The sequence below is a fragment of the Protopterus annectens genome, chromosome 1.part1 (genome assembly GCF_019279795.1).
Source record: "Protopterus annectens isolate FY-2018-M chromosome 1.part1, PAN1.0, whole genome shotgun sequence".
Classification (NCBI taxonomy): Eukaryota; Metazoa; Chordata; order Ceratodontiformes; family Protopteridae; genus Protopterus; species Protopterus annectens.
This window is the reverse complement of record NC_056726.1, coordinates 424,802,737-424,825,961: the sequence shown is the minus strand read 5'-3', so window position 1 is coordinate 424,825,961 and position 23,225 is coordinate 424,802,737. Positions and strand designations below refer to the sequence as shown.

Genomic DNA, 23,225 nt, shown 5'->3' with positions numbered 1-23,225 from the left:
TTAGTCTTATACCTTACAAAGTGATATGAATTGTTTATTCACAGTAGATATTTCTCAGACAGACGCTGATTAGATGTTGCTACTGAATAGAGGGTTAATTTAAGTGATCACATGTCACTCGAATTGGGAGTATTAAACTCCAGAAGGGTTAGGGGTGGTTATGAAGTTAACAGATTAAGTTATAAAAGTTTGCTATTAGCTTTCTTGACATTTTCCACAATTCTTAAAAGAGTAATTCTCATACGTTTACTTTTTTTCAATGTTTCCACATTACTTTAAAAATAATGTATCCCTAGGTATTCCTTCCATTTACATTAATAATCTATGGTTTTGGTCAAAATATTTCTCTTTCAACATCATAATATTGAATGACTTCACTGAAGAGCATTTCAATTAACATTAATGGATTAAATAATCCAAATAAGAGGGGAAGTTTCTTTAAATATCTCAAACTGCATAACGTTAAATTAATATTCTTACAAGAAACTCATTTGAAAACAGAGGATGTATTTAGATTAGATACTAAACAATATTCAGTGCTAGCTAGTTCAGAACATTTTCAAAATAAGAGAGGAGTAGCCATCTTATGGAACTCATTACCTAAACCAAAAATTAACACTTATAAAGATAATAAAGGAATGTTTTGTCTTGCTACTATCCAGTTTAATAACAAAATATATACCTTAGTAAATCTATACAGGATTCCAGGAATAGGTACTGATACAGTAAAACATTTTGATCATATAGTACAACTTTCTAAGGGACATATAATATTAGTTGGTGATTTTAATTGTATTTTAAACAATAAAGAATCAACATCACATAATAAAAGAAGAATTACAGCTTCAGCCAAATTGTTGAAATTTTGGAAACCTATTTCCTGAAAGATATACATACCTTTGTTGATTCTGATTACTTATCTTATACTTTTTATCAAACAGACATGATACGCATTCAAAGATAGATAGAGTTTTGTTTTCTAATTATAAGGTGATTACATGCCCATATATCTGATCACAATTCAATAATCTTTAAATTTTTAGTTACCCCAACTCGTAATGTTCAAATAAGTACAATACCTGCCTATATAACTAAACTGAAAGATTTAAAAAATTTTAAAGATTTTATAACATCAGAAATTCAGAATTTTATTGAACAAAACAATATAAATGATATTTCTGAAATTTTTGTATGGGATGCTTTAAAAGCTTACTTCTATGGCAGAATTATGAATTGGTACAACAAAAAAGGAAAAGCTGGGATGAGCAGTAAATAGAACTACAAAATAAGATAGATTCTTTGAAACTTAAGAAAAATATATTAATAAAAAATTATATAAAAAAGAAATAAATTCTTTGAACATTAAGTATATGGAAATACTTAACCATAAAACTATGATTATTTTAGAAAAATGTAAAGTCTTAAACTTCTTCACTAATCCTAGATCTCTGAATTTATTAGCTAATAAAACTAAAAGAATAAACAAATTCAATCATATAAATGTAATATTTTCCCCTAAAAAGAAAAAGACAGTCTCAGGTATACAAAATATCTTAATGAATTCAGAGAATTGTTTACAAACATTAATCAACAATCCAAGATAATAGATTCTAACAAAAAAAATCACATTTTTCATTAATAAATATACAAAAAAAAGACTATCTAATGAACAAGTTACTATTATTGACATACCCATCTCCTTTAAGATATTCAATCCCAGATTACGAAATTAAAACTAAATAAAGCACCGGGAAATTATGGTATCATTTCAGAGGTTTATAAGCTATAACCAGTTAATGCCTTAAAACTGCTTCATAAAGTTTACAATATTTCCCAAAATAACAATGTAATACCTTCATCATGGAAATATACTTTTATCTCCCCAATCCTAAACTGATAAGGACCCTGTTAAATGTTCATCCTATAGACCTATCTCTTTATTAAACATTGACTACAAAATGTTTTTCAATTTTTGCAGATAGACTTAAATTTTTTTTGCCCACATTAGTTGATGAAGTTCAAACAGGATTTATAGTAAACTGAAATTCTTATGACAATATCAAAAGAATTATGTCCTTAATTGAATCAGTTAAATACTTAAAAAAACAACTTAACATTAATTAGTCTTGACATAAACTGTGCTTTCTATTCAGTCAATTGGGAGTATTTACTTATAATTTTGGAGGAATTAAACTTCTTTAATAGTTTTATAAATCTAATTGCAAGTTTATATCAAGGTAGCCAAGCATACATTAAAAGAGGTACAAATACATCCCAAAATATACCAATAATTAAAGGAACAAAGCAAGGGTGCCCTTTATCTACTTTACTATTTACACTGATTATGGAACCGTGGGCTAATTTGATAAGATATGATGAAAACATTGAAGGATATAGGTTGAGTCCTAATGATGTCTCCAAAATACAAATGTCTGCAGACATACTCATTACACTAGGTGGTAATGCATCTATTAATGCTCTTTTTAAAGATGCTGAATATTTTCAAAAAAAAGTCAGGTTTAACCTTCAATAATAAATCTAAAATCTTGACAATGGCCCTAAAAAACTAGAATTACTGGATACCTATAAAAAATACCAAGCACAGTCTGATGAACTATTTTATCTAGGCATTGTAATTGCTAACAACATAAAAGATATCATTCAAATCAATTATAATAAAAGCTTATTGGCAATAGGAAATTTCTTTAAAAAAATTGAATAAAATCCAATTTGCTATGGATGAAAAACTATTAAAATTATTCTATTACCCAAAATTCTTTATATTATCCAATCAATCTCTTTACCCCCGCCTAGTTCACTATTTTATTCTATAATACATACATTTTTATGGTTCCCTATTAGGCCTAGAATAGCCTTATCTTATCACATGGAAAATTGGGAAAATTGAGGTATAGATTTGCCTAATTTGGAAATCTACTCAGTCTCTACAATGGCTAAATTTATTTCTCTTCTTATTGATATCAAATACACCGTTAAGTGGAAGAACATTCTAGAAATATTAATGAGTAATGCAATAAATAATAATAAATCACAGAAATTTATGCTGTTTAATAACTCCTTTATCTGGATCTTAAAGGATTATTTGTCTATTTATTCTTCTCAGAATTTTAGAACAAATTATATAACTCTTCTTTTGAGATCATTTAGAAACTATTTATATAAATTTAACTTGTACAAAGATTGGCTATTTCTCCTATTTCCTATAGCTTGCACGCAAGGTGCTATATTTTCTTCTGATTTTATGAAAATGTATTCTTTTCAACAAAAACATGTAATATTTTGGTCCCAAATGATATCTAATAATGATCTGAAATCCATTAACTTACTGAAGAATTAATATGATTTTGACACAACATCCTGGTTGGATCTACATGGAAGTAGGATATATGTATCTAATAAACTTGATTGTATAACTTTATCAACTAAAAGTTCAGTTCCTAAATTCAGTATATGGTATTGTCTATAAATAATAAATCACCAACTAAGAACATTTTATCTCATCTATATAAAGCAATTAAACTAGATCTAGATAATATATCAGATAATTTTGGAATTATTTCAACTTAATTAATAATCATCCACCAACAGATAAAGACAAATCAGATATAATCAGCTAGTGCAACCACTTCTTCACTAAGATGGACAATTTTCACATGGAGATATTTGCATAAATCTTTTATCACATCACTTTAAGTAAATCTAATAAGAAAAATGTTAACTGCTGGAAGTGTAATAATGAAGTTAATGCTGATTGGGCCCATATGGTATATGACTGTACAGAATTAAATAATTTCTGGAAAGACCATCACTTTTTACAAGCAATTTTCACAGACAATTTTTTTACTCTCAAAATCACTTATATTGTTTAACACTCCTGTTCCAAACTGTATTACAGAAATTAATCAGCCTCTGCTCTGGTCTATTTTATCAGTAGTCATGAAAACAGTTACAAGAAACTTGAAGTCTAAATCTTCTCCCTCAGTAAATGAATTCAAAAAATTACTTTTTGAAGTATGTAATTTAGAGATACTGACCATAAGAGTACTATCCTCTAGGAATACTAATGTAAACAATATGTGGAAGAAAGTATATGATTTGTTAGATAAATAATTTAATAGTAAATGTAATAAGAAGTTATGTACTCACCATAACGTTCCATCTGAGTAGGTGGCTTCATTTGTCTGCAACCTGTGGGGGTCTTGGATCCGATATCGGATCTGAGCCAGCAACTTGTTTCATAGCCAATGGATCCAAGCTCCTAGCTCCCCCCCTCACCCATAATCCCCTGCCAACCCTCCATGACCTCAGATCAAGTTTGCCCCTCTATAGATACCCAAAAGAGGTATTCCAATAAACAACCTCTCTCCCAATTGACTGAATAGAAAGCACAGTTTATGTCAAGACTAATTAATGTTAAGCTCTGCAATTTGTAGCATGTTACAGGCCACCCTCGCAAACTCAGGAACCTCATATGGCCTTCCTGAAAACACTGGAGGGGATAAATGTATCTCCGAACACCATCATACTAGGTGACTTCAACTACCCTAATATAGACTGGGAACACTACTCAAGCCCAAACACTCTAGCCCAAAAGTTCCTGGAATTCATAAACTCAAATGCCATGGAACAACTAGTCACCATCCCCACAAGAGGAGAAAACATACTTGATCTCATCATCACGAACATGGGAGCACAATGTTCAATGCCGGAAGTATACCCCTCACTGGTGAGATCTGATCACAAACTAATCTCGCTGGAGGTCCTCATCCCGCCCCACCGAAATGAAAAAGACCACAGTAAAGAACTTCTCGAAGCCGACTTCACACTTCTAAAGACTAGTGTGGTCTCCTTTAAGGCCCCTGAGCCGGTTAACATTACTCAAACCGCTGAATCACTTACAAATGCCTTCTACCAGCACCTGCAGGGCTGCATGGATCAGGCAATCCCAAGCAAAACAAAGACTCTTTGTACCAAAGGCAAGCGTCCAGTCTGGTGGACCCCAGCCATAAACAAACTCTACAACAAAAGGAGAAAGCTACTACAAGATAGAGCAAAATCCTTAAAAGGTAAGACACCGCTGATCACTATAAGTAAAAAGCTAAGAGCTCTCATAAAATAATCCAAAGCTAATTTTGAGAAAAAAATAGCTAAGGACTCTAAAGACAACCTTAAGGCATTCTTTAGCTATGTCAGAAACCTAGGAGGAAACTCCCAGATATGCTCAGAATTAGTTCAAAATGATGTGAAGATTACTGATCCTACAGACATTGCCAACATACTGGCTGAAAGGTTCAGTGCAAACTTCTCCCCTCCCCTAAAGGAGAGATATCTATACCAAATGATTGTAGCCCCCAAACATCTCTAACGCCCAGGTGAGAATTGCTCTCTCCAAGGCAAAGAACACAGCATCCATGGGACCTGATGGTGTCCCCGGCTGTGTGCTCCATGAACTCAACGAGGAATTAAACCCACAGTTAGGACAGCTGTTTAATCTTACTCGCACCTCCGGATACGTGCCAGGAGTGGCGACAGCGACTGTGGCCCCACTCCACAAAGGCGGTGCCTCCACCGACCCTGGAAATTACCGTCCCATTAGCTTGACAAGCCTTATCTGCAAAGCCATGGAGAGGATCATAATGGATCTCATAAATAAAGACATAGGGAACTTGCAGACTTTGGATCCAACCCAGTTTGGCTTTGTCAAAGGCAGATCATGCCTTCTAAACTTGGTTGACTTTTTGAAACAGTCACCAAGGCCATTGACGAGGGAAAGGCAGTCCATACAGCCTACCTAGACCTGGCGAAGGCTTTTGATACAATACCTCACTGGGTATCATTGAAAAACTCATCAACTTAAATGTAAACCCATACATTACAAGATGGGTTGCAAACTGGCTGAGTGACAGAACCCACAGGGTCAGAGTTGCTGGCGCCATGTCAGACTCAAAGCCTGTCACAAGTGGTGTCCCACAGGGCTCAGTCCTGGGCCCACTCTTGTTTGGCATCTACTTTTCTGAAGTACAAGCAAACACAGGAGGGTTATGGCTGACAAAGTTTGCAGATGACTGCAAACTGGGCGCCGTAGTTGAAAACACATCCGACAAAGATATCCTTCAGAAGGGTCTCACAGAAATGGATAACTGGTGCCAGAGCCATGGCCTAAAGTTAAATGCCAAGAAATGCATAGTCATACCCTTCGGCAAAAATAAGGTTACCCTAGCTACCATATAGGTGGCAATCCCTTGAACACAGAAGAAGTTATTAGGGACCTGGGAACCCAGGTTGACAGTAGCCTTTCATTCGACACTCATATTGCTAAAGTAGTTAGGAAGACCTTCTACATTGCCCACCTTATCATGAAGGGATTCACATCTAGATCAAGGGAAGTCATAGTCTCCCTATACTCATCACTCATCAGACCAATGATCGAGTACAATGCCCCATTCGGAATGTATCTGACCCGACACTTGCAGCAGCTGGAGAGGCCACAAAAGTTCCTCACCAAAAGGATAAAGGGTCTCAAAAATCTGTCTTATGCTGCCCGACTGAAAGAACTCCAGTTATATTCAGTTGCTTACCGCTTGCTCAGAGGTGACCTATGCCTGACATACAAGGCCATGTCAAACCCAGATTTGATGAATATGCTTCATCTCAAAAAATCTAGATCCCTCAGAGCCACAAGGGCGGAGACTTAAACCTCGACACGGTTATTAATAGGACGTGCTGGAGGGATAGATTCATCACCCAAAGACTCCCTATGCTGTGGAACAAAATCCCGGTTTATGTGAGGCAGAGCACCTCGCTGGCCTTGTTCAAGAGGAATCTTGACCAATGGATGGGAGATCGCAGATACACCCCAGGGGTTACCTCAGTGTCACTGCTCGACAGAGGCACAGCAAAATAATGGGCATAGTTTCTCCAAACTAAAGGGGTGGCGTAAGCCACAAAACTATGGGCTAGGCTTATAAATGCCCTCGGGCAGATAGCCTAGTATGAACCTATGAACCTAGATAGATTCATTCTGAAGGCCAGGGGGAAGGAGGGGGGGATGGTTGCAGACAAATGAAGCCACCTACTCAGATGGAACGTTATGGTGAGTACATAACTTCTTAATCTGAAGTAGGGACTTCATTTGTCAGCAACCTGTGGGACAGAGTCCCCAGCTACCTGAATCTTGGGCGGCCATCATGGAAGGATATTGCGGAGCACCGCGGAGCCAAAGGATGCTCTCCCTCTAGAAATTACATCCAGTTTGTAGTGGTTAATAAAGGTATGAGATGAGGCCCAAGTGGCTGCCGAACAAATATCATCCAACGGAACTCTAGATTTGAAGGCAGCAGAAGTAGAGATGGAACGAGTGGAATGTGCGCAAACTCCTCCAGGTGCGAGTCTCCCAGAAGCTTGGTACGCTAAAAGAATACATTGGGAAATCCAGTGTGACAAGGTGATTTTTGAGACTGCTTTCCCCAAATTGAATTTGGCAAAGGAAATGAACAGCTGGTTGGATTGCCTGTGACCAGCATTCCTATGAGTATAAAAACGTAGCTGCCTATGAGCATCTAATGAGTGCAGCTTGTACTCTCCTTTATTCTGATATTTAGAAAAGAAGACCGGTAGATTTATGGATTGATTTATATTGGTTTCTGATGCTATTTTGGGAAGGAAGGAGGGATTGGTTCTGAGGTACACTCTGTCCGGATGAAAAATCAAGTTAGGAGGCTTCACAGAAAGGGCATGAAGTTCCGAAACTCTTTTTGCTGAAGTAATGGCTACAAGGAATGCTGTTTTCCAGGACAAGTATTTGAGATCCACTGAAGCGGCAGGCTCAAATGGGGGAGCAGTTAGGGCTTGAAGAACTAGTGAAAGATCCCAAGGGGGTACGGCTTCTTTGATAGGGGGTCTGAGCAGGAAAGTACCCTTGAGAAAGGTTTTACACAATTTGGCCGACATCAAGGGCCCTGTGTGATGTCCCACAATAATAATTAATTAATAATAATAATAATTGGTAATGGGAGATGGCCGTCAATTGTACTTTGACGGTTGAGCAACTAGCGCCTTCCTGAAAGAGTCCGGTTAGGAAGTCTAGTATGGATGGAAGAGGGGCAGTAAAGGGATCTAGATTATGATGCTCCGCCCAGACGGAAAAACGTTTCCATTTACTGCGGTACACTTTCCTGGTGGAAGGTTTATGCGCTGGCACGAGGATGGCTTTGACTGGTGAAGAGATCCCGGGAGTCCTAACTAGGAGTGGAACTGGAGCAACCAAGCTGTCAGCTGCAGACTGTCCAGATTTGGGGTCGACAAGCCCGACGGATGGGAGATTAGATCCGGACTGGGATCCAGAATCCAGGGGGGATTCACTAGGTGAGACCACAGGTAAGGGAACCAAGTTTGCAGAGGCCAGAATGGGCAATGAGGATCATCCTGCTCCCCAACCGCGAGGCTTTCTGTAACAGCTGTAGCATCAGGGGTAGAAGAGGATAGGCATAAAGTAGACCGGGCGGCCAAGCATGCACCAGAGCATCTCTTGGAGTTTCCCCTGGAGGGGGAATCAGAGCGAAGAAATTGTCGCATTTGGTGTTTGAGGGAGAGGCAAAGAGATCGCAGCAGGGTTGCCCCCATATTGCGAATATCTGCTTCGCTACTAGTGGGTTGAGAGACCACTCGTAAGGGGAAAGAAAGGTGCGGCTGAGTTTGTCTGCTAGGATGTTGGCCCGCCCCGGAATGTGCATTGCAATCAGAAAGCAGTTGGTGGAAATCGCCCATTCCCACTCTCTCATGGCTTCGCGGCAGAGGGTAGGACATGGTTCCCCCCTGTTTGTTGATGTACCAGACAACAGACTTGTTGTCCGACTGAATTGCAATAGTTCCTACGGGGAGGAGATTCTGAAGTGCTTGCAACGCATACAGCACCGTTCTCATCTCCAGAACGTTGATATGCAGGGAGGTCCCTGTATCATTCCACGTGCCTTGGACTGTCCTGCCTGAATAATGCCCCCCCCACCCGAGGTGGGAGGCGTCCGTGGTCACCGTGGCGAGAGGGGGAGGAGTGCAGAAGGGTCGGCCCGTATGGAGATCCGGAGCATGAAGCCACCATAACAGGGCCCTCCTGCTTGCTGCAGTACCCTCATGTTTAGGCGGGCGCATGGAAGGAGCGTTATCGCTGCCGCCATGGAGCCCAGCGCCCTCAGGACCAATTCCGCCGGTGGGGCTTCTGACTGGAGGATGGCCCGCACATGAAGTTGCAAATTCCGTAGTCGTTCCGAAGTCAGGAAGGCTTATAGATCTCTGGTGTCTATTCTGGCACCTATCAATTCTATGACTTGTGTCGGAGCAAGGGAAGATTTGTCCGCATTGATCGTGATGCCTAAATGGGGGACTAGGCGGAGAAAGTAATCTCTGGCTGAGCAAAGTAGATGCCTTGTTGGGGCGGTCAGGAGCCAGTCGTCCAGGTACGGGAAGACCTGCATTCCCTGGAGTCTCAGGTGGGCCGCTATCACTGCTAACACCTTGGTGAACACCCTGGGGGCTGTGGTGAGGCCAAAGGGAAGGACCCTGAACTGGTAGTGACTGGCTCCCAGCCGGAAGCGGAGAAACCTCCTGGATAGTCTGTCCATTAGAATGTGGTAGTACACATCCTTGAGGTCTATAGAGCACATCCAATCGTTCTCCCGTAGGAGGGGGAGAATAGATTGAAGAGTGACCATTCAGAATTTTTCCTTGGTTACAGACAGGTTCAAACGGGAAAGGTCTAGAATTGGTCTCAAGTCCCCCGTCTTTTTTGGCACCAGAAAGAGCCTGGAGTAGAACCCTAATCCGAGCTGGTCTTGGGGAATGGGCTGGATGGCTCTTTTTCCTAGCAGCTGCTGGATTTCTGTGGCTGCAGCCTCCCTCTGATCGGGTGGTACATCGGGGAGGTTCCTGATTTTGGGGACATGAAGCATTGGAATTTTGTGCCCTCTGGATATAATTCGAAGCACCCAGCGGTCTGACGTGATGGACTCCCATGCCGCTAGGTGCTCTGAGAAGCGCCCCCCCGACTGCCTCCAGAGTGGCGCAGCCGGGCAACTCTTCAGGGCTGCTGCGTGGGCTGGTCAGAGACGGATTCTCTGGACTCAAAGTTCCTCGGAGCCCCTCTGCTCCTGGGGCGCCATCCTCCGTGTCCTCCTCTGCCACGGAAGAACTGGTTGTTCGGAGCGGGTTGGGAATGCTGCGATTTCCGGAACCACATCTTCTTCTGACCCTTTTGGTTCTTCGAAAAGGACCGCTGAGGAGCAGAGAAGCAGACTCCGACAGCAGACAACGTCTTCCCATCCTTCTCGCTCTGGACTAGCGTCTCGCGAACCGTTTTGCCAAACAGGGCAGAACCATCAAAAGGGGTGTTTGCAAAGGACGCTTTAAAGGGCTCCGCAAAGTCACAATGCCGGAGCCAGGCCAGACGTCTCATGACTAGGCCCGCTCCGCTAGCCCTAGCGGCTCCCTCGGTGGCGTGGGACAATAGCCGCATAGAGGTATTAGAAATGGATCTCAGAGTGGCCATTCGGGTGGAGTACAACTGTTTGTCCTCTGCCGACATGGACTCAGGGGGGGAGGCAGCGTATTCTTTGATAAGATCCCGCTGCATCCTGATGACGTGTGCCATATAGTTCAGGGACCTTACCGAAAAGGTCGCTGAACTAAAAACTCGCTTCCCAAAGCGATCCATTGAGCGGGACTCCTTGCTCGGTGGATGGACCGAGGGGCTCTCCTGAGCTAGTTCCCTCTTCGTGGCTGCCGCCATCAACATGGCATCTACGGGGGGACCCTTGCTCCAGTGGGACCGGTCTGTGGGGGGGCTCAGTATCCTGTCCGGGTGTTTAGGGACTGGCTCCACGGTGTCCGGGTCGTTCCACGCCCTGGTGGTAATAAGGTCCACCAGGGGGTCGGCTGGAGGGGACACCCAAGAGGTAGATGGGCCTGCTTCGAATGCCTCCAGAAACACAGACTCATCGGAGGAAGCCTTGGGGGCAGACCACCCACCTCTGATCCTAAGCATTTCCATGATGTCTCCAAAGGAGACATCCTCAGGGGGTGATCTTGGAGAGCCTTCATCTTCATACAAGTCCATGTCCTCGGTTAAGGACTCAGGGGAGTCCACGTGCCTCCTCTTACACTTGTGCTTGCGAGGCACTTCCTCGGGGGGGCTGTCCGAGGAGGTCTTGCCAGCAACATCCTGTTCCAATGTAACAACCTGGGACATCGAAGCAGGCTGTCCCTGTGGCCGGGTGATGGGAGCCTGGCCCAGCAGAGAGGGAGTGCAGGGTGGAGCCGAGACAAGGGCCGGGGGTCTGGATACTCTCGACAGAGCCCTCTCCACTACATCGAAGGCCGAGGGGGAACCGCTCTCCCTGGGCTCCGAGAGCCGACTCCCACTCGGATCTGATGAAGGGATCGGAGCCGGTGCCGAGACCGTCGGATCCGAAGGACCAGTGTGCTCCGACCTGGACGGAGCGGAAGGCACACTGAATCCCTCGGATCCGAAGCTCGGCCCACGGCTCCGCGAGGTCGGATCCGACAGACTCGAGGGCAAGATCGGATCCGAAGTACCAAGTACTGTCGGCCCCGACCCACCCCCGGCTCCGACGCTGCCCAGCTCCGAACCCGGGAAGCGGGTCGGAGAAGGAGCAATCGGAGCAAAAAAGGTTGTCGAGCTCCCCCCCGAAGGGGGGGGGGGAGGCAAGAGCACTCCCATCTGCAGCTGGGCCTGGATGAACCTTCGCATCATCCGGTCCAAGTCTGCATCTGACATACTGTAAGTCGATCTCGATGAGGCCACCGAGGCAGGCCTGGAATGCCGCCTCGATGACCTCGATGGAGATCAGGCCTCCTCCTCCTCGGGTCCTGGGGAGAAACAAGGAGATCGGAGCCGAGGAGGAGGAGACCTAGAAGCTGTGGAGGGAGAAGCCCGCTTAGCCAGCGGGGCCGAAGCGGAGGCCTCGGCCCGCCACTTGTGGTGCTTCTCCCTCCGTTTCTCCTTCTTGGCCTCCCTGTCCTCCGGCACATTAGCAGGAGTTTGAGTCCCGGCCGAAGGAAGGGGGCAGGAGTGGCTACCACCACAGGCTGTGGTAGTGCCACGGGAGGAGCAGGGGCCGAAGCCGAGTCCGGGGGCAAAAGTCCCGCCAGGACCAGCTTCGACCTCCGCTCTTTCAGTGCCCTGGGGTTGAACACTGCACAGTTGGTACAGCCTGAGGAGAGGTGTTCAACCCCAAGGCACCGAACACACCGAGTGTGGCCATCAGCCAGGGAGAGCTTATGGCCACACTCGGTACATTTTGAAAAAATGGCTTTTGGGGCCTCTGCCATACTGGGGGGAAGAAAAGAACTACACAAGCACATAGGCCCCAAAACACTAACACACACACACTCACTATCGACCAGCAGGGGGAGGGAAAAACTATATAAAAAGTACAAATAATAAAGGGAACCTAACACTTGCACACTGTTTTAAGTCTAAAGACAGAAAAAAAAAAGGAAGAAAATACACTTACCTTAACAAATCGCTAAGAGCTCTGAAAAATCCAGCTAGTCACAAGCGCGGCAAACTAGATCTGAGGTCATGGAGGGTTGGCAGGGAATTATGGGTGAGGTGAGGGGAGGAGCTAGGAGCTCAGATCCATTGGCTATGAAACAAGTTGCCGGCTCGGATCCGATATCGGATCCAAGATTCACAGGTTGCTGACAAATGAAGTCCCTACTTCAGATCAATATTTATAATAATGTTCAATTTAACTTCTATTTGTGGAAATTGTCATTGTATATAGTTTAAATGTTTTTTTTTCTTCATTGTCATTAGTAAGCATATTTAAAATTGTACATAACTCAAGATACTGTTTTTTTTAATTTATTTCAATTCAATAAAGCTGTTTAAAAACAAAAGAAAAATCAATCTGCTACAAGATGAATGTGGCAAAAAACTATTTCTCCAGTATGGTTATAGAATCATAAGCTACAGAAAATGCACACTTCCGTAAAGATTCCCTTTACAGGATTTCTTCACTTTCCCTTCATGGCATAATACTGTTAATAATCATCTGTGTTTCTTCAAAAAGGGGTGATGATCACACATGATCCTTCTATACCACATAGTCAGAAAAGCAGTTCCTAGGATGCTCAGGTCTAACACCCATCCCAACCCTCCAGTGTTCCAGTCATAGATCAAAACAAACTACCACCATTGGCACACATATACCCCACATAAATATCAAAAGGCTGAATATTCGAAGATTGTCCTATTCCTTTTTAAGTTTACTGTACTCTTGTTTTAAATGCATTTATTCACTTATTTTATAATCTAGGTTTTACACATAAGTTACCATAAGCCAGAGCCTAGAAGAAAGCATCTGTGAAACAAAGCAAGTTTTTCATCTAGTGGCACCAAGCAACCACAGTAACCTCAGACTTTGGTGATATGTAGCCAGCCATATGTTTATCTCTGGCAATAACTATGCTGTACTACAGTTACAGTTTCAGTGTTATAAGGGACTCTGTTATCAAATGCAGTCCAATTTTGTTTACTAAAAAGAAAGGAACTACAACTGGCAATGGACAATTATTTACAATGGAAAAGCAAATGGCAGTTAAACTATTATACTGTGCTGAACTTACCGAAATGATGACTCTCCAAGAGAAGTAAGGTAATCCATGAAGATGTCCTCCGTCACCTCTGTACTCCCCAAGTCAACAACAGAGTCTGGGGGGCCCAGCAGTGTGCCTCCCTACAAAATGTAAAGCAATACAAAGTGGTTAAAATAAATACATTAAAGACTGAGAAGCCTTTCCTTGAAAAGGCTGGTAGAGCCTGAGGGTGGCTACCAGTGAGGCACATGTGACCTCTTGTCTAATAGCCTTCCTGATTCCTATGATCATATTACACTTTTTCTGGGAATTTGCACCTCTTATTACAAATATAATGGCTACATCAAACATATCAGACCAGTACATATCTATATACTCAGACTATCACAGAGTAATTGCCTGCTGTCTTATCATATTTCAGAAAAGGGCAAATACATGTAACAAATCCCACCAGGCAGTGAAAGTTCTGAAGGGACACATTAATGTGCACACATAGCCCACTACAAAAACAACAGTGACGACTTACAGCACTGAATCTGAGACATTTAAAGTTTTATCATGCAACCATTTTCTCCCTTAACTAAGCATAACTCCTTCAGGACATTACTGTTAACATTTTACAGTACTTAAAGTACTGAAAAATACAGGAATGTAAATTTCTTAGAATGCAAAATAATTTAATGAAGATGTTTCTTGTTTAAAAAAAGGTATCACTTATGACATAGGCAATCATACATTTACAATAAATGAAAATAAACCATACTGATATAATCTTAGTTGCGAGCATTATACGTCACTTATAATCTACCCAATTACTGTCCATCAAACATTACATAGCTTATTTTAATACTGCCATCTTTTAAACCTTGTTCCTAATCTGCATGAATTCTTCCACCATTCCCATTTTTATTTCTGGTAATTTGCTCCTACCCTTTTCTAAAGATCCCAATTTCAGTTGTTTTATCTCTGTTACGATATTCGGTACTTCTAGTTATGTCTAGGCAATTCCGATTCTGTATCATAGCTCTGAAAAATCATTTGCCTAGATACACCAATTTGCTCATTCAGCATCTCTGATCAAGTAACCTTAGGGAATCTTTAAAGTCTGACATCTTATTACACTCCCAGAAAATACGTTCCCAATTATTTCTTTCTTCCCCATCACACCTTCAACATTTGCTGTCTAACAGAGGAAAAATTCTCTGGAGTCTACTAGGGGTTCAAAAATACCTATGCAAACATTTCCAAGCAAAAATCCTCTCTCATCTACATTTTGTTTCACATTTGGAGATATACATATATCCCCCCTTTACTTCTTTGTGAATTGCTTATCAAATCTCTCTTCCCAATCATTTCTAACCTCCTCTGATTGAGTCTTATAGTTATCATGCAATATTTTATACTCTCTACAAAATATTCCTTTTTAACAGCAGCTTCTATTCTAGATTCTACTAAAAACTCTACTTATGCTGGTCTTTCATTTAGGATGCCACTATTTCTTTCTCTTTGCCTATACTCTGATATCAATCCTTGATAGGGAAGGCAATCTCTAACCTGCATCCAAAAAGTCTTGGCTTCTTCCAATTCTATTCCCTTTCTTACTCTAGTTATTTGCTCCCAATCCTTGGTTCCTTTGCCAGTTCCTTTGCCAGTGTTCTCCAAGAAATTCCAGCCCCCTCTTGCCTACTGTATGTATCCTTATTGCAGTCAACCCTATCATTAGAATCTCTTTTCTCCATTCTCGTGCTGGGGTAGTTCTGAGAATACTTTCTGCTATTTTATTAATATAATATTCTGTATGATCACTGTTATTCTCTTAAAAGATCTTCATCCAAAATCCCAGTCTCTACTTGTTTCTTGAACTTCCCCCGTTTCATCATCATCATCCCTTTCCACTTTGAATTATAACTTCAAGGAAAAACACGTTCAACTTTGAAACAAAAAAGGCAGCGGACTGTAAAATCACCCAGACTGTTTTATTTGTTAGTGGTTTTGTTTATCCCCACAGTACAATGAACTTCTTCAGACAACTAACCAAGTTAACATGCTTCTTATAGGCTGTTAAAAATTCAAACACTTAATTAAAACATTTCTAATTACATTCTTAAAGGCACAGTAAATAAATACACCACTATACATATCTTATATAGAAAGAAAAAATGAAATGTTAAAACGTGCTTCTTATTGCTTCTTGCTTCTTAGAGTTGATAAAGTGCAAATATGTTACATATTATAAAATGTAGACTGTATATATTAATTGTCAGTTCAAAATATTTTTATCTTTCTAAAGCTTTTAACTTTAAAATGCACTTAATGGAACAATATTCATTGAGTCCTGGTGGAGTGTAGGCATTAGTTTTCATTTGCCAAATTAATTCACATTCCTCTAATGTAAGTTCCCAAGGACCTACCCTAATAGTTCTACTTATTTGATCTGCGACTGTGAACTGAAACTTATGTAAAGGAATTTCTATTATGTGCTTGGCTAATGCATTGGTACTATTTTTTTTGCTTATATGATATTGATGTTCATAGATCCTTTGTTTAAACATCCGTTCCGTTTTTCCTATATAGAATCCTTGACAGTGCTGATATGAAGCCAGATATACCACACCTATTGTTTCAGTTAAATTTCCCTTTTATGGGGTAAGTCTTATTATGTATGTGAAAACTATTCCCTACCTTAATAACTGGCATTGATGGCATCTACCACATTTTTGCATACCCCAATTTACCTGGGGTCTTAGAGAATTACTCTCTACAAGACTCTTAAGGTTGGGGCCCCTTTTATAGATTATATGGGGCCTTTCTCCTAACTTTTTACGCATATCACTATCTTCCGCTATAAGTGCCCAGTTTTTGACAATGATATTTTTAATGTCTCTCTGTGGTCTTTATTACCAGAAGAACAAGAAGCTGAATCTTCTTCTGTTTCACAGCTCACTTTTTGTTGAACAAACTTTTGTATTTCCTCCTTAGCATGCACTGCATCAAAAAATTATTTTGTCCCTCCTGAGAGAATATTTTGAAGATAGCTGGGTACAGAAGTTGGCATCTCATGCCTGCTTCTCGACATTCCCTGAACAGTGGAATACATTTACTCCTCATCTGTCTGGTGCACAGTGAGTACTCATTCTCCACAAACATACGTTGCCCTTTTGCCACAGTTTTGCAGAATCAATTCCTTCTGCTGGTAGGATTGCATCTTTACTATTGCTTGCATTGCTAGGTTTGCAGCATACACACAATGTGCCCTTTCAATTAATAACTCCTGTTGTGGTGGAATAACAGTCCAGTTCCTTATTTCTGCTTTCATAAAATTAATACAGTCTGTTCCTTCCAGCTTCTCTGGTACAGCAGAAAATCTCAGGTTTTCCCTACGTGCTCTGCCCTCTAATTCTATTATTTTTGAAACATCTCTTTGTGAGAAGTCTCATACTCAGCTAGGCTTTTCTTCATTTTGACCTCTGATTTTTGCAGTTTTACCACCTCATCCAAATATCTGTTTAAAGCTTCTTTCATTTTTTTCTAGCCTTTTGTTATTTGAGTTGATATACTTCATCTGTGTCTTGTTTATTTTAATCAGGTCTGTGTGCAGTTGTCTTATACTTTCCTTTAGGTTACTGGAAGTCATGTCTGGAACTTGCACTGCTTTTTTCTGAACAGTTGCAGTATTCTTCCCATCAGTGTTTTTTCCTTACTTTTTGTAGCTGATTTTCTTTCAGGTCCTCTGTTTCTTTTTTCCTGGCATCCAGACACTGCACTTATTAGCCAGTTACTGAAAATTACCCAGATATACAAGTCCACTGGCTTTCTCTGCTGTTTCTGTTTTCACATTGAGAGAGCTAGAATTAACCTGTTACTCAATGTGCAGACATCTTGGAAGTCAGAATGTAAAATACTTTTTGAGATAACAAACCAAATTAATTATAGTCACCTCAGTGCTGAGATAGTCTCCTGTTTATCTAATACACTGTCTCAGAAAATTAAGCATGCCTAGCATGTAACTCCCGAATTTGCCATTACAACCTTCTGCACGAGAACACATTTAATAAATTCTACTGCAAAGAATACTGCAACAATTCAGTCATTCATTCTCTAATAACATGCTTAATTAAATTCATTGTCGGGGGAGGGAGCTACAATCTATTCAAATACTCATTTGGTAGAAGGCAATGAATCTAATTCTGAAGAACATAACCCAGTAATGGACATCAATCAGTCTAATGTGCTAAAAAAACAACAAAAAAAAAAAAACACTTTTTCACACTGTTGCATGCACACAAGCACATACATGCACACTTGCTCTTTGTTCTCTAAGTTGATCTCAGATAGTTACTGTACAGGTCAAACAGAAGAGTTCAAAATCACGTACATTATATATTATGCACATAGCAACTAAGCTAACATGAAACGTAATGGATCAAAGTAAAACCCTCTACAAACCACTTGCTATGAGTGAAACTGTGGTGTGGTTGGCAGTGGAATAAATTGACTTTGATTTTCTTTTGGTATGGATTCTTGTTTGCTGATTTGGTTGAGGGATATTTTGATCTGTGCACTCCAAACTCCATATGTGCAACACTTTGATATATGTATATACACCAAATCCATTCCCGTACTTAAACCTAACACACTCGTATTAACACACACATATACACACACACACACACACACACACACACACACACACACACACACACACACACACACACACACACACACACACACACCCATCTCTACCAAAAAGCCATTTATCCTTGTCAACCAAAAAAGAAGTCACTCAAATAAGTATTCAACCAAATGAACCATGACCATATATTAATGTGCACATGCATACAGACACCCACACACAGAATTCTTCATATTCTTTCTTGTTTTCTTTTTTCTTCTCTGTTGGTGCTGAATGTGTGTGTTATCACTCAAGAAACTACAGGCACTGTCACCTACAAAGGACCAGAGTTTGAAAACGGATTTTCGTTTTTGAAAGTGTATAACTTTAATAATACCACAAAGATGCATTCACCCATTCTGACCTCAACTCAGAACTGGAATGATAATATAACATTTTGAATCAGCAACTTATAAGTATATTACAGCATATATTCTGATAGGTAAACTGAAGTACATGACTTTAAGATGCCAATAAATACTGCCTTGTCTACAGAAATGAGTTACCTGTTAATATTTTTTATAACCTTTATATTTCTGATCTACAATTACTTCTTCCAAAAATTAAATACTAAACATCTGCCAGAGGAACTATTTACACAAATTTTTTTTTTAAAACTGATGCACACTAATAATAAAAATAAATGCAGAGCAACTTGTCGCTTTTCTAAGTATACTAAAACCCTCTCAAGTGTGACGATATTATTTATGAACACCAGTCCTTCTGGAAGGACTGAAACACTCTGACCACAGTATAAAGCCTCAGAGCATTTTTTTTAGGTGGTCTGTTATTCTTCAGGATGTTATATCATGACATACAATCCTATAAACATATCTTTACAAAGCTCCAGTTCATTTCACATTTCCTGTGAACCTCAGTGCTAAAACTGTATATACACATGTAACTGAAATTTTAATGGGTAAATAAAGGTATTAAAGTATAGGTTTAGACAATATCTCCCCACATGGTCACCTGATAATAAAGAAAGGAGCAGGATATTATGCTCCTGAAAGGAAAATAATACCACCATTAATAATTCAGACCTGAACGAAATAAACAATTACAAATAAAAGTTACTGTGATGTTAAATTAGCTAACATCTGCTACAGAAAACAGGTACAATTCATGTTTCCAGTGTTCAGGGCACACTAGTCTTACAGGGATCTTCCCTACAGTATTTCACAGTACACATCCGTTACGTTTTCTTAGTGTTACTTCTCATCTCCTCAACTACTGTACTCTCTGGGGCTCTGCAGTTGTTGCAGCAATGCAGTTGTACAGAAGAAAGAACAATAGGATTATTACTGCATAATTCAAATATATACACTGTAATTACCTGACAGGGTTTTCAACAGTCATATGTTCTTGAGTGAGTCAGATGAGGACTCAACCACATTCTATCACAGTGTAGGTCTGCCATAAGATAAAAGTCACAAGCTTTACTTCTACTTGATTTCCCTGGAAGTGGACTGCAAAGAGACTGTATCAACAAATATTTTAGTTCTAAGCTAAAGAAGCCAGAAAATGAATCATAAACAGAAGGCCAAGCATACAAACAGTTGATAATGCTTCAGTATGCATTACAGAATTAAAATATATATATACATTGGAACCGTCTGCCAGACTTTTTTTTAGCAGTCAAATGTCCCAGAGTCAGACAGCAATCTCAAGCGCAGCATGTTGAAGTGCAGCCTTGCTAGAAAAGAAAATGATTCACAAGGTTAACTTCTATTTTGTTGCCCTGGGACCACAGTTAATGAGAGACTTATTATTTCAGTAAATCGGATCACTACCCAACAAGGCTGACACTACTGGGGAATGAAAAAAAAAAATCACACAAAAGTGTTTTGAGGCACTATTCAAGGCAAAAGGCTTCTTATGTAAAATCACAAGAATCACTGCAACAGGATTCAAACACTATTTCTGGATTTTGTTTCCTTCTTTCTCTTTTTGTATGTAAATGCTTGCACATAACATTAGCCAGCTGTATTGCACTTTGTGCTCTTTCTGCTATACAAACATTTTCGTTATATTAACATAAGGCAAGGAAGTAAATACTGTGGGAAGAAATAGCCAGGGAATTGTTATGGCTAGGCTTGTATAGGCCCTAAGGCCGATAGCCTAGTACCAACCTATGAACCTACTATTACATCAAGTAACAGAAATGCAATTGCCTGTATTTAGCCAATATTCCAATTTGCTTTGCTTTCTGTCTGGGCTGAGCCTGAAAATGGTTTATGTGGACCAGTGAACAAAGTTGAATAAACAACAAATTCACAGTATAAATGGTGTACAAACAGTACAAGTCACACTACATTCAAGCCATAAAACTTTATGCCCAGGTTATGATCTACTTCCAATGACCAAAAATGAAATAAAAAAAAAATGCTGAGACAGTTAGAGACTCAATACGCACACTTTACCAAGCAGTCAGGAAGGAGCTCTTTCTGTAGCATTTATCCTATTTGCACATCTTCTGTTATATTATTTAAAATCATAAAAACATATATATATATATATATATATATATATATATATATATATATATATATATATATACACACACACATATATATATATATATATATATATATATATACATACACAAGATTATATCTTGGTAACCTTTCGATAGTCTTGAGAGTTGTAAGTATGAGTCTCAGAATAGCAAGACTGAGTAAGTGAAAAAACAAAAGTTATAAACTTACCATAATGATAGATCCATGGTGTCTGTCTCTATCTGGTTTACCAGTCCAGTGGGACTTCAGATCTGACACTGGCCAATTCCAAAGTCTTCTACTTGCTTGGATCCGCCTCCTTACCCATAGACTCCTTACCCTAATCCTCGATCAAGTTTGTCCCGTGATGAACACTACACAGACACACACACATATACACACTAAAAAAGGAGGCTGCAGGACTCCAAAGTTAAGGAGTGGACAACCTCCCCATCCAGTCATAATGGAAAGGCTCATCGTGCTATTAAAGGAGGAGGCAGATTGAACCAGATGTAGACAGACAACATGGTATTGTTATGGTAAGTACATAACTTTCATATTCGATGTTGTCAGTTCAACCTGGCTTCAACCTGTGGGACAGAGTCTCCAGACATGAAAAATTCCTCGGGGGAACTACGGTAGGATATTCTGCAAAACAGTGGAGCCAAAAGACGCCTTGGATCTAGACTGAACATCCAGCTTATAATGCAACATAAAGGTGTGCTGACCCAATCAAGTAGCAGCTGCACAAACCTCACCCATTGGTACTCTAGAAAAGAAAGACGTAGAAGTAGCCAAAGCTCTTGTTGAATGACCCTTAGGCCTTTGAGGAAGGGTCTTGCCTTTCAAGGAATATGTTAACAGAATACAATCTGAAGCCACCAGGATAAAGTTACTTTAGAAATGGGTGAGCCTGGCCGGGATTTTGAAAAGGAGACAAATAATTGTCAAGATTTCCTGAAACCTTTAGTACAATCTAGATACAATCTCAGTTGTCTGTGACTGTCCAAACAATACAGAACATATTCTCCTTTACTGGAGAAATTGGGAAAGAATACATGAAGATGAATGGAAGTGTTAAGGTTACTCTCAGAAGCTAACTTAGGTAAAAAGGAAGGATTTGTACAAACAGAAACCCTGTCCTTATGAAAAAAAAAAACAAAACAAATAAGGAGGAGAAGAATCAAGAGCTTGCAATTCCGAAACTCTCCTGGTGGAAACAACTGCTACTAAAACAAAGTTTTCCATTTCAAAAGCTTCAAATCAGAAGTAGCTGAAGGTTCAAATGGAGGGCTTGCAAGGACCTGTAAAACATAAGGGAAATTCCAAGGAGGGACTGGATCTCGCACTGGAGGATGTAGCAAAAAGGTACTCTTAAGGAATGCATTGGATATCTTATGGGAAGCCAGAGAAACATTATTTCTGCCAACACGGAAATTAGAAATAGCTGCCAGCTGTACTTTAATTGTTGAAAAACTGGAGCCTGACTGAAACAACTCGGTGAGAAAATTCAAAACAGATTCCAAGGGGGCAAAGAAAGGAATCAATATGATGCGATTCTGCCTACATAACAAACCTTCTCCATTTACCAGAATACAACTTCCTAGTGGACTATTTTTGAGATGATAACAAAATATGAGCAACAGTCTATGAAAGCTTGGGATTTCTAGCTATCAAGGAAATGGAAGAACCATGCAGTTAACTTGTAATAGTACAGGTTTGGGGGTATACAGATCTGCTCGGCGGGAAATAAGCTCAAGAATGGGATCCAGTACCCAAGGAGAGTACTTCAGAAGAGGTCAGAGGAAGGAAAACCACACGTGACGAGGCCAAAAGGGGGCTATGAGGATCACAGTGGGCTGCTTTCTGAAGAAACTATCAGTAAAGGAACCAGGCTACATGCTTACAGGAGTCCTGGGGGACAATAATGCAACAGAGCATCGCTGCGTGACTGTCCCGGAGGAGGACTACAGCATAATAACTGTTGATCTTGGTGCTGGATGAGGAGGCAAAAACATCACAAAATGGAGTACCTCAATGCTGAAAAATCCAAGTCATAACCTTTGGATTCAGGGGCCACTTGTGAGGTAACAGAATTTTGCTGCTGAGGCTGTCTGCTAGAATGCTGGATTTTCCCAGGATGTGTGTTGCCACCCGAAACTGCTGAGAAGAAATCACCCATTACCAAACCCTCATGACCTATCGACAGAGGATAAGAACGTGCCCCCCCCCGCTTATTCAGATACCAGACAGATGCATTGTCCATCTGAATTGCAATCACACCTCTGGGAAGAACATCTTGGAAAGCCTGAACTGTGAGAAGAACTGCTCTCATCTCCAGAAAACTGATGTGAAGGTGGGTCTCTGTAGATGACCAGGTCCCTTGAACTGCCCTACCTTCAATATGCACCCACGCCACC

The 23,225-nt window shown here is 40.5% G+C and overlaps 1 protein-coding gene across 1 annotated transcript in view; it reads right to left on the bottom strand.

Moving 5' to 3' along the window:
- The window catches only part of DESI1 (desumoylating isopeptidase 1), a 418,723-nt gene that overhangs the window by 60,562 nt on the left and 334,936 nt on the right, over positions 1-23,225 (bottom strand). Inside the window, exon 4 of the mRNA XM_044075602.1 lies at positions 13,666-13,775. Within this exon, the coding sequence (XP_043931537.1) occupies positions 13,666-13,775 (110 nt within the window). The remainder of the gene's footprint in view (positions 1-13,665; positions 13,776-23,225) is intronic.